Source organism: Pezoporus flaviventris, unplaced genomic scaffold (genome assembly GCF_033815535.1).
Source record: "Pezoporus flaviventris isolate CSIRO_AGI_PZ_B2104156 unplaced genomic scaffold, CSIRO_AGI_Pfla_v1 ptg000223l, whole genome shotgun sequence".
NCBI classification, from domain to species: Eukaryota; Metazoa; Chordata; class Aves; order Psittaciformes; family Psittacidae; genus Pezoporus; species Pezoporus flaviventris.
This window is the reverse complement of record NW_026892771.1, coordinates 536,924-549,225: the sequence shown is the minus strand read 5'-3', so window position 1 is coordinate 549,225 and position 12,302 is coordinate 536,924. Positions and strand designations below refer to the sequence as shown.

The 12,302-nt window shown below is 46.4% G+C and overlaps 1 protein-coding gene across 10 annotated transcripts in view; it reads left to right on the top strand.

Moving 5' to 3' along the window:
- Positions 1–12,302, top strand: part of TANC2 (tetratricopeptide repeat, ankyrin repeat and coiled-coil containing 2) — a 222,719-nt gene that overhangs the window by 80,625 nt on the left and 129,792 nt on the right. For 7 of the 10 annotated variants that reach the window (XM_061442257.1, XM_061442256.1, XM_061442253.1 and 4 more), the window contains exon 4: positions 8,529–8,600. The exons of the other annotated variants lie outside the window; for them this stretch is intronic. In XM_061442257.1, coding sequence (XP_061298241.1) covers positions 8,529–8,600 — 72 coding nt within the window. The remainder of the gene's footprint in view (positions 1–8,528; positions 8,601–12,302) is intronic. 10 annotated transcript variants of the gene reach the window in all.

Below are 12,302 nucleotides of genomic sequence, written 5' to 3'. Positions count from 1 at the left end.
GTTTTAAGCCATTACCCCTTGTCCTATCACTACAGTCCTAATGAAGAATCCCTCCCCAGCATCCTTAGAAGCCCCCTTCCCTTGTTGCATGCACTTCCCAACTGGACACGGAAAGCTCTCGCCTATGGGGCAAGGCGGTTTCCCACCTTGCAAAGAGCTTTAAACAACGAATGACTTGTACTGCCGGTGATTGTTCTTTGCTTGACTTTTGAAATACTCTGGTTGGACACAACCTGCTCTAGTGGAAGGTGTCCCTGCCATGGCAGGGCTTGGAACTGGATGAGCTTTAGGCTCCCTCCCAACCCAAACCAGTCTGGGATTCTATGAACAGTGCCCTGCTATGGCTCAAGCTGCCTCCTCAATCCATACCAGCTGCAGGAAGGAACAAGCACCAGTGTTGACACCGGTTCTTTCCATACCAGTACTTTCCATACCAGTACTTTCCATACCAGTACTTTCCATACCAGTACTTTCCATACCAGTACTTTCCATACCAGTTTTCCAGCATAGGTTATGCTGCAGCTGTTGGAGGTTTGGATTCCAAGGTGTGTTCTCAGGTCAGCGTTGAATTTTTGTTGAATGATTTAATGCTCTTAATGAAGAGCCTGTCATTTGTGACAGAGAAACACTTGGGAAAGACCCTTTGGGCTTCAAGAAATGGCCTGGGTGGTGCTGGTGCAGTTTGCTTTTGAGAGAGGAATATCCAGGGGAGAGAAGGTCCAGGTTAAGAGTCTGTGGGGGCCACATCCCTCATTGAGGCATTCACTTCCTTTATCTGCTGGGTGTCACATTGTGTGTTAACCAAATGTCTTCATCTGCTTGTCAGAACAAGCTACACGTTAGGAGGACAGTGATGCACTGGTAGTATTTGGCTGGACACTGCCCTGAGTTACCAGGTCCTCTCGTCTTGATAGCTACATGATAAGTGTTTTCTCATGGACCATGTTTTCCACCTCCTCTGCATAAGGATGGACTTTAAATTTCTTCCAAAGCACTCATTAAAACACTCTTTGAAGTATTGGCTCAGAGAAAAAAAACCTTTCTATCATCAAATCAACATTCCATCCAATTACTCAACCTCCTCATTGTCTTGTCTTGTAGACTAGGTAATGCTCACACCTAATCTCACATCACTGAGGTTATTTCTGACGCTGGGGGGTTTGTTCAGCCTTGTCCAAACCATTCCTCAGCCTTCATTGAGCGGGTGGATAAAATTCCATCTCTTGTATCCACGTTTGTGGTTCCTCACAATCACTGTTGAAGAGGTGAGCTCTGCTTGTCCTTCTCCTATCTGGAAGCTATAACTGTGGCTCTGTTATCTGCTCCTCCTGGGTGATTCTGCATTGGCCCCATAGGAGCTGGAAACATCATTTCAGGCAAAGAATTCCAAGTTGGTGCACGTAGATTGCTGCAAATTGGTACCTTTCTGATTCAGTGACAGTAAACAGCACATTCAGCTGATTGCTTCCTCCACTGCCCCATTAACTTTTATGTAGTTTCTAAAAAGACCAGCTTTACATTTATTTAAATGATGAAAATAGTGCACAAGTGAGGCTACTTCTGTCCCTTTTAGTAATCAGATTGAAAGACTGGTTGTTAAAACACTTTTAGGGACAAGTACTGGGGATGTGGGCAGTCAATCTCAACAAAATCACTCTGCTCCAATTCTGTGAACGTGGATGGCTGATTTCATAGGAGCAGAATTACAGTATGTATTGATCCATGGAGGGATGTCTGCACTCAGCAAACTAAGAGTTCTTGTGAGTAGTAATGTTTGTTCTATCTAAAAGATCATGGGTGTTTCAGACTTTGAAATCTTCAGTAGGAAAACTCATGCTTCCAATGGAAATTCCTGTATAGATATGCATTTAGTAAAGTGTACACACGCTTTTAGGGATTAAACTTGCAATGTAATTTCATAAACTTTAATGGAATAACCAAGCCAGCATTTGTGTTCATAACCCGGTGTGTTAAAGTGGCAACAGAATCATAGTATCATGGAATGTTTTGAGTTGAAGGGACCTTAAAGCTCATCCAGCTCCAGCCCCCTGCCACGGGCAGGGATACCTTGCACTGGACCAGGTTGCTCCAAGCCGCATCAGCACATCCATGTTATGTCAGGACTGGCTCCTTGTTTGGTTATTGCTCCTGTGGCCAGCGGGACATAGAATGAGATCAGGTCCCTTCCCTGGGTTAAATCTGTATTAATTTTGCACTTTAGCTGAATTATTTCAGAGCATTTCTCTAAATACTAACCTTTTGTTAGCAAAAAAGGGACAGAGTCTTTCAATAGACGTGGATGAACCGTTACCCAATGGAATACTCTCTTTATGAAAACATCTCAGTGGCTTCCATCTCCCATCTCTTTACACACAGCTGGAAAGCTCTTACTTTGGTGGGTGTTTGGGGTTCTTTGGGGGTAGTTCTTTCTATCATCAGGGCAGTGATTTAGTTGAAGTTGGCTTTTTCCTTTTGGACGTGTTGTAGTTCTACTCAGTGTACCTCTGGCAAATACCTACTTTTGGTGTGTGATTTTTTTGGACCCCTGAATGCAGGTCTGGGCTGTGAAAGTCTAGGAACTCAAAGTAGCTTATATGGTATTATAGATATATATTATATTATTATATATATTTTATAAATGTCAGCTTTACCATTAATTGCAGCAGACTAATTTCCCACAGGAATAGGAGCCTTGTGTGTCTTCAATGACTTCTGTGAGTTCCCACAGCTGTTCTTAAGGGATTCAGTATGCTGGGAAGTGCTTAGGGAGCTCTTTTTTATTGATCCTCTGATGAATAACCCAGGTTGGGCCTAATTTCATCCACAAGGTCTTACACCCTCAAGACCCCCAGTTGCAGCCCCCCCTCAGCACTGCCATTGGGAGTTATTCGGGGGGGCTTTATCTGTTAGTAAATTAAAGCAGTTCATAATAATTTATATCTTAATTTAAATCATTTCTATCATAATTTGTACAATAATAGTTATTTTAGAACAATAATGATTTTTATACTTATTTTCTGAAGCTGGAGCCTTCCCCCTCCCCCCCAAATAAATAATCAGGAGGATGCTTTGATTCAGGCAACTCTTTCAGTGCCAGACTTCCCGCTCCCTCTTTCCAGGCACAGGTCCCCCTGGGGGAGCAGGAGGCGGTTGCTTTCGGCACGTGTCATTCCTCAGCCTGGCTGCGATCCGCTGGGAATGCTGAGAGCAGGATTTGCAGCCACTGCTCCTTGGCGGGGCTGAGCCAGCGCCGGCTCCAGGGACGAGCCCGCGCTGCATCCCGCCGCGGCGATGCGCGAGGTCCAGCTCCCATCCCACATTCCCTCGCCCCCCGTGGCTCCTCGGCTTCGTTTCTCCTGCCTGCGCCTGTCTTTCGGGAGCGTCTCCTCACGTTCCGCCGGGCTCAAGGCAGACGGTCCCTTCCGCGGGGATGCCGGGCTGGGCGGGAAGCGGAGCAGCTCCTAACGGCTGGACTGGCTTTGTGTGAGTCTCCCCCTCTTCCCCCGACGTGGTTTTGATAGGATGCAGATTCCAGGGGTTGATTTAGAGGCTGTTGCAGTGGGGCAGTGCTGTCGGCTGCCCTTACAGCAGCAGCGCAGCTAATGCAGTCGGTTCTTGCAGCAGATTTCCCAGCATGCGTGGAGCCGCTGACCCACCCTGTTATTTTCCTGCTTAAAAATTGCTTTGTCAGATAAAAGAAGCCGGGGAGAATCGCTTCGTGGCTTTAGAGGCTGCTTGAATTAAACGGGGAAGCAGGAATTCAGGGCCGCTGGCCCTTGATTTGATGTAAAAGTTGCTGTCTTTGCCTTTCCCGGGGGCACCTGGCAGGGAGGTGATGCTGAAGGTGCTGTGTTTCTTGCTGCCATGGATGGTGTTGGTGCAGATGCATCCCGCTTGGATTCGCAGTTTGATGGGTTGTGATGTGGTGCTTTGTGTGGTGGATTTATTGAGCAGCGTTGCTGAAACCCCTGGGATTGTCTTTTCATTTCAGGAGCTTTCTGTTCAAAGAAAACAGCTCTGGGTATGGGAGAGGATTGGTGTGTCCTTGGTTTTAAATGGAGAACTGGTGGAATGGGGATGGAGGGGGGGAGACAAGCAGGTAAGGAAGGAGGGGAAGCCAGAGCCTCTCAGACCCCTTTAGACCAGGAGAGAAGCTTCTCTGAAGCTGTGATTGCTGAGATCACTGAATCCCTTTGTAGTTGAGAGGAAGAGTTCATAGCTGTTCGTTTGCTGTATGCTTCCATAGAACTGACCCCCGGTTGTGTCTCCTGTCCCAGCTGAGGGATGCTTGGTGCTGATGAGACAGCATCTTTCTGCAGTTCAAATCATGTGTAGATTTCAGTGGACTTTTTTAGCCCTGAAATACATGAAAATACACCACCAGGCAAGTTTCCCTGCCTCTCCTTGCCAGCTGCAGGAGAGCATGGATTCCTGAGTCAGTATTTCACTGTGTCATTCACTTCCCTTGGGGCGTTTCTCATGGCAGCTTCTGTAGTAGCTCCTTATCCAGGTTGGTCTCGGTCTGTTCCCATATTTATTTTAGATGGACACAAATACCTGTGCTTTCTAGCAGTGGTTTCACAGCTGGTTTGCTTCTGGTGATCGGTTGCATCTGAGGCGTTGTCAGGAGCTGTGGTGTATCACCATGCTGACAGTGGTTACAGGAACCAAGTTGGTTACACTTCCATAGGTGATGCTGTCTGCAGTCTGTTGTCCAAAGAGGGGGTCATGCCCATAAATAATAAAGCAAATACTACCAAGTACCTAAAATCATGGATAAATAAGATAACTTCTGTTAGAACACCTGAGTTCTGGTGTGCAGACAGAGGTGAGCACTGTCAAGACCATAAACTCAAGCACTTGGAGTTTGAAGACATGAGAATTAATGTTCCCTTAGCAACAGTGATTTGCCCCTTTTTTGTGTGTATGTGAAGATAACTCTTGAATGATGTATGGGATCATATCCTGGTAACCCTGCTCCTCCACTGCAGGGACTGGAGGGTGCCTTGTAGCAAAGGGGGGAAGGTATTAAATAGTTGAGTTGCTCAGCTCCTAACTAGGGGCTGCTCCTGATGTCCCTGCAGTGCTCTGCCTGTTCACCACACGCTTTAGATCCTGCCTGGCATGGATCTGGTTGTATTTTTATGCTTTCTTGCAAGCATCCATCATTTCACAGTTCCTGCCTGCTCTGCCCTGGAGGAGCATCCTATTGGGATGTGCCTGCCGGAGACACCGTGTTTCCTGCTGCTTTTCCTTGGCTATAGAGAGCACAGCAGATGGGAAGGGTCGGTGGTGCACAGGGTGAGGGGCTTCCCGAAGCAGCCCTGAGCTGGTCAGGTTGACATGGGTTCATCCTGTGAACCTGTGGGTTTATTTATGCCTATTAAGTGTGTGTGGACGTGCACGTGTGTCCCTTGGGGAGGGGATGGCTCCACATTCCCTGTTCTTGTTCCCAGAAGGTTCCTCATTAAAAGCCACTGAATGGTTCTCAGAACTGCCACTGCATTCAGCCAGGCTACAGCCTTTGCTGCAGCTGCACCAGGCACAGCAGCGGTGGGTGAATTCAGTGGCATGATGATGGCAGCCCTAATACATGCTGAGTCATCACATTTCCTTTTGCCATTCCCACCCTCCTAAACTGATTCCAGAAGTTCACAGAATCATGGAATGGTTTGTGTTGGAAGGGATCTTCAAAGGTCATTCCCCCCCCCCCGCAATGAGCCCACCGTTTTGCATCCCACTGTTGGGTGTTGAAGAGCATCAGAGAGCAGGATGACCGGGGTCTGCTGCCCTGGTTCATGCTTGTTCTCAAGGCACGGGTACAAGCATTGTTATGTCCAAGTGACTTCTGCATGAGAGGTCTTGTCCTTCCCAGTGATCTTAAGGGGTGAGGCACTGGCACAGGGTGCCCAGAGAAGCTGCGGCTGCCCCATCCCTGGCAGTGTTCAAGGCCAGGTTGGACACGGGCTTGGAGCAAGCTGCTCTAGTGGAAGGGGTCCCTGCCCGTGGCAGGGGTTGGAGCTTTAAGGTCCCTTCCAACCCAATCCAGTCTGTGATTTTAAGTAGATTAATTCTTATTTAGGCTTGAAATATTCCAGCTGGACTTTCATGGGGAGTTAGTGGTGGTGTATCTCTTTAGGGTCCCATCATGTATCTCTTTAAGGTGTCACCATGTACTTCTTAAATTTAATGGTTTTAGATAATACCTGCCTCATGTCAGCAGGGCAGCTGACTTCTGAGAGACCCAAATCTACTCATTTTGGACTAAAAGCTAACAGTTCTTTCTTCTAAAATAGAGAACATGCTTGTATTAGATGTATTTAGTTGGAGAAAATCCAAGTAGGATTTAGATTCCTGGTAAAGCCAGTGGGTGAAAGCCTTCTGTCTTCCAAGGGCAGCTTGCTTTTCCTCCCTACCAAGAATGATGTCAAGGGTAAACCTTGCTGCTTCTGTTAATGGAGGAGCCAAGTTTTGGAGGAGATGCAGACCAGCTGTGGTGAAGTGCAGTTTGGTGCTTTGGTGCTCTGGTGTCCCTGTGGCACCTCGTGGCATAGGAGCAACAGAGACTTTCCAATGCCTGGGCTCCTGCCTAGCACTGAGTTGTGGTGGCTCTTGTTGCTGAGAGTGGTTGTGAGTCCCAGGGAATGGTGTGTTACTGTTCAGGCATCTTCTGAGTGTGGTGCTGGACCTCCTTAGTTCTGCTCCATCTGCCATGTAAGCAGACTTCAGCACGTGTGGTCCTGTGAGGTGGCATCCTGCAGCATCTCCTCCATTAGAATCCACATCCCTCAGAACCAGTCCAGCCTCTTCCCAGCTCCTTACTGGTGGACAAAGGTTTGCCAGGACCCGCCTGTGGATTACCTGGATGGGCCTGGCCAGGTGTTGGTTTAGCATCTCTCACAACAACCCTGCAAAACAAGGATATTGAGTTTGGGTTTTGAGGATGATGATGTGGCTGCTGATAAGTACAGAGCTTTGGTCCTGATTTTAATCTCTGTAAACCCTTGTCTTGTAAACCTTTCAGTCCCTATAACCATCTTGCATTGTGGATTTCTTTTTGGGACTCAAAGGCTTTTTGTTTTCTCCATAATGACCTGTTAATAGTCGTTTATGCAGCTCAGTGCAGCTAATCCCAAGAGGGTGCATGTCAAAGCTGCAGTCACATTTGCAGTATCACATCCTTCATGGCTGCTCTCTTCCCCCAAGGAACAAGGGATGGAACAAGAGGAAATGGCCTCAGGCTGCACCGGGCAGGTTTAGATGGAGCTGAGGAGCAATTCCTGCCCCATGAAAGGCTCAGGCATTGGAACAGGCTGCCCAGGGCAGGGCTGGAATCACCATCCCTGGGGCAGAGGAAACAAAGAATCTCCCATGGCCTGGGCTGTGGCCCTGCTTTTTGGGGTTGGGCTTAAGTTTCCCATCACCTTACCCATTGTGCTCTAGCTTCCCTTTAGAGCTAGACTAACAGATGCAGCTCACATGTAGTATGAGTTGGTGGATTTGAATTACTTGATGGCGCAGCAGGCCCAACCAACAGATAATTTCGGGGATATAGAGTCATAGAATATCTCTGGTTGGAAGGGACCCATAAGGATCAAGTCCAGCTCCTTGCTGTCTACGTCTCTGTGTCTCTGTATCTACTTAGAAACACATCAGAATGCAGCTGCTTTTAGTACAATCAAAAAATATAAACGCTAAAATAGGGCCTATTGAGTCTTTAAACAGCTATTTAACAATTCACTTATTTCAAACCTATTTTTAAGGACTCTAAAAGCTTCCCCTTCCCTGCCACGAGATGCACTAACCGCAGCAATCCACATTGTAAATGCCTGGTTTCTGCCTTTGCACAGCCTCCACAGCCAAACTTCTCTACTTTCAGCTGGCATGAACCCCGTGCACTCAAGCATCTCTATTGATGTGCACATCTATTGTTTCTAATCTGGTCAGTTGATCAATGAGGACCAGCATGTAATTAATTGTATGATACTGTACGCTGTGTCCCACTCTGCATTTACCCAGATGGATTGTTTTATTTGTTAGCTATAGCTGCATTCCTAAACAATTTCGGAGGCTATAATGAGAGTGGTTTTGTTCTTCTTGGCCTTCCTGGGTTTTAGCTGACAAATAATTTTAAAGGGAAACCATTTTATAGAATATTCTTTTTATTTCTTTCTTTTTCCCTGGATCTCTTTCTTCCCGTGATTAATACTTGTTATATTCTGATATCTAAGTGGAGGAACTGACTGAAGATGCACTGTTTGGTTACTATTTCATTGACGTGCCTGTGGGGTCAGTGAGAGGAATTAAAAGCCTGCTTATATCTGAGGACCACACAGATTCCATTTGCACTGAGCTGGGGAGGAAGAGCGAAGGAGTCAGTCAGCGTTTGCCCAGTGCCAGCGTGCACAAGGGATCTTTGTGTTGTTCTGCTGCTCCTACAGCATAGGTGATGGTGCTCAAGGAAAAGTTGCATCTGCCTGACCTGTCCACGATGATGTTCTACTTGTGCTGTTTTGGTTCTCATGCAGATGGAGGGAACGAGGAGCCACCAGACCGAAGACAGGCAAGTGTAGACTCCCGTCAGAGCCGATCTGGGCAAGGTAAACGTTAGTGTTGTTCTGCCTCAGTGACCCGTTTCTCATGTGTTCACCTTCTTCCACGTACATGTTGTGTTTTCCATCAGGCTGTGTAGTCTGACGGGGTTCTGTACCCATCACTGTTATCCACAGAGCTACAAATCTGCTAACATTCCCCAAAACAGGCTGCCCCTGTGGAGTTCGTTTGTGGCACAAGACTGTGGAGTCTGTGACGTCTCTGTTTTGCAGGAGCTTTACACAAGGGCAGTTGTTGGAGCTGGTGGTGGAAGAAGTCTTCAGCACATCCCAGTGCAAATCAACTTGCTTGCCTTGCCCCCAGTTGCAAAGGCAGTACCCAGGATGTCCTTCCAGTGTGATGGAGGGGGGACCGGTGCATTCCGGACAGGCTGAGCATCTGCCAGTTACATCCTTGGCTTTGTCGTTTCATCCTACAGGAACAGGGCAAAACGTCCTAGGCACAAAGTAGTAAAAATAGTTCAAATATTACTTAAATGATTATTCTACAAACTTCTGTTGAGTATCCATCATTCTTAATAGGTTTGGTGGTTAAAACTACCACTAAAAGCTGTGTAAAGGGGATTTCTGCCATTGAGAGCAGCAGCTCTTGGGTCTGTGCTGGCTTCTGTGTCCTTTGAAATAGTTCACTTCCAGTTTTAAGCATTTACCGGTTTGTGAGGGTTGTGAAAACACTGGTATTTCACACAGCTCTTGAGGCTAAGCAGCAGGTTCTGGAAGCATGGCTCTAGTAGGTGCTGTGTGCGTTGACTGATGTTTCTCTTTGGGGTTGCAGCAATAGTTTTCCTTTCATTTTGGTTCAAGTCTGTTGCTGTCATGGTATCCTAATGACTTCTCATGGAGACGTTTTCTCCAGAGCATTGTTCTTTTTTGGCAGGATTCCAATGTTGCCCAGGCAAAATCATTGCAAGTGATTGAAGCCTGGGATCGGGATTAGGGGGATTGGAATTGAGAGGCAGAACCCTGGGAAACATCACCAGCTGAAACACAGGATATTTTTGTTACTATTGCAAAATCAATTCCTTCAAATTTCTCATTTTAAAATAGAAGAGTTAAAATTGGGAAGAAACAAAGGGATTTGTAACTGTGTGTAACCTGGGATAGCTTGCATGCAAGTCACATTTCCGTGCTTCCAGAGCACAGAATGAATGGGTGCTCTTTTCCAGACCCTCAGCTCAGATAAAGCCACTGTTGTGTTACTCATGGAGGCTGAGCCTTGCCCATTTTCTTTGCTGTTAGTCCCTGTGATGTCCTTCTGTCTGTCTGGGGTCTGTCCTCTGGCTTGGCATTACAGGGTGCAGCAGCTCCTTGCCTGCTGGGATTCCATACACTTGTTTCAGACACTTCATTCTCTCAGGTTACATTTATTCAGCATCTCAGCTGCTGTGTAAAAATACCACTTTTGGGCAGAAGATGTATTGGCAAGTCCTTAGGTGCCACAGAATGACCAACCTCTGTCTGTTTGCCTCAGTGACTCCAGGAATGGCAAAGGCAAGCAAGAAGTCTCAGCATGAGAAGGGAATAGAGGGGGAAACAGGTAAAAAAGTATTTCTGACTTCTTGGAGAACAAGCGTCTGCACCGAATGCTTCCATTTGGATCAGTGGATGCAATTGTAGATGCAGTTCAAGGAAGAACAAGTCTCTTTGCTCCCTAAAACTGTTATCTTTAACTTTGCCCTGTTCTGTAGCAGATCTTGACATGTATTTTTCATAGAGATAGGTTAAGGGGTTTTCTTGTCCTGAGAGAAACCAGCCAACTGAAATGAGGGAGTTGTCTTCTGCTCCAGCTTCCATGAAGACACATGTGATGCCCAAGTGTTCCACCTATCTGTAAAGCATAATTATCTTGGAAAACGTCAAGAAAGTTTGTTTGTTCAGACATGCCCTTCGCAGTGACATTTTACTTTTATGGACAAACTGTCAAGGTTCCAGTTCAGCCGTGAATGATCCCTAATTTGGGGGTTTGATCAACCCAGTGTCCTTCCTGACTGGACCAAACTGAGGAGCGTTTCAATTACCCTGTTTGTGTAGTGTGACATCCGTGGAATGCAAATAGTACGTTGTGGGTATTTAGTGAGTTCCTTGGTTGCATTGTAAAGCATGGGAATTTTCAAAGGGAAAACGCTCCTGGAAACTTGGCAAAGATGTAGTTACTTGTATTTCTATACCAGAGCCTGCCCTCATTTGCCCTTGGGTTTAGTTTGGTCAAAGATACTCACATCTTACTCCGTAAAAACCAGTGGAACACAGTGACTTGCAGGTCTGACCCACACGAGAACTTGGAAGATGCTGTTGTTTCCAGTTCCTTCAAACCCTTAAATGTAGCCTGAGGAAATGAGAACTTTCCTTTTAAGAATCCAAATCAGTGATGGCAAATCTGGTGCCAGATGTATTTAGAAGAAGCACTGCAGGTTGGGTTTGTCAATGCCAGTGCCAGCTTTGTCCTTCCTGGCACTCAGGGGTGGTTATGAATAGACTTGCTGAGTCAGCGGAGGTGTTCCACTCGCAATAACTGGCAAGTGTTCAGAGAGCAAGAGAGGAAAAGGTGTATTTTGAGCTGTCAAAATAGCGCAAAGTGGGTTAGTGTTGGGTTTGGTTTCTTGTAAATAATGGTGCAGCAATGCTGAGAGATGGTCCTGGAAGCTGCAGATGGATTTTAGCCATGAATGGTGCTACCTCTGAGCACACTTCAGGAACTTGTTGTTTCAACAGGGGCTTTTCCTCTTTTTCTAAACAGTGTGTTGGGTTGTTCACGTTGTCCTTTGGATACCTGGAATTAGGTTAGTCCATTGGCTCCTCTGGAGTAGCACGTCTTTGAGGCATTGGTCCTTTCGGCTTCTCCCCACTTCTGTCCAAGCCTGTGTCTAACAGTTCATTTTCTCTTTTAAATACACTCTCAGAAGCCATTGAGAGCAGCCTAGCTAATCCATGAAAATCAAATAATGAGTGAAAATAATGGAGAAAAACCATCAGTAGGCACTGAAAGCTGAAATCAGTCTTTTCAAGGTGTGGCACAAGTGGAGTCTCCTTACAATCTCAGTAATGAAATATTAACACTAACAGTTTTCAGTTGGGTTTGCAGATGCATTCCTAGTTTTCTGTGTCAGGTTGTTCATCATATTGGGTAGAGGTGGAGAACTTGGGTGTTCTTGAGCCAGAGGTTTCCATATTCTGCAGCTAATGGGAGGATCCTTACTGCTCCTAGCTCTTCCCAATCAGCAGCAGCTGCTCTTCATTTGTCATTAATATTGCTACAATTAACAATATCTGCCTTTACTGTTCTGTCTCCACTTCTTGTCATGTTTTTTGGTGTCTTCCATAGTGATGTCTTCTATAGACATGCAGGCTCTGTGTGTCTTTAGGTGCCTCTGTACATTGTGATGGGGCAGTCTGGAGGTGAGGCTGCTTTTGGAGGCTTTTGTCCTTCCAGTTGGTTTGGTAGGGGTTTATTTTAGGCTAAAAGTCCTCATGAGGATCTCATTAATGCATATAAATATGTCAAAGGAGGTGCCACGAGGACGGTGCCAGACGCTTTCCAATGGTGCCCAGCAACAGGATGAGGAGCAGTGGCCATAAACTGAAACCCAAGTTTCACCTCAACATGAGGAAGAAGTTCTTTCCATTGAGGGTGGTAGAGCACTGGGACAGGCTGCCCTACAATCTGAATGCCCAAGAAACCGTCAGTAAAAG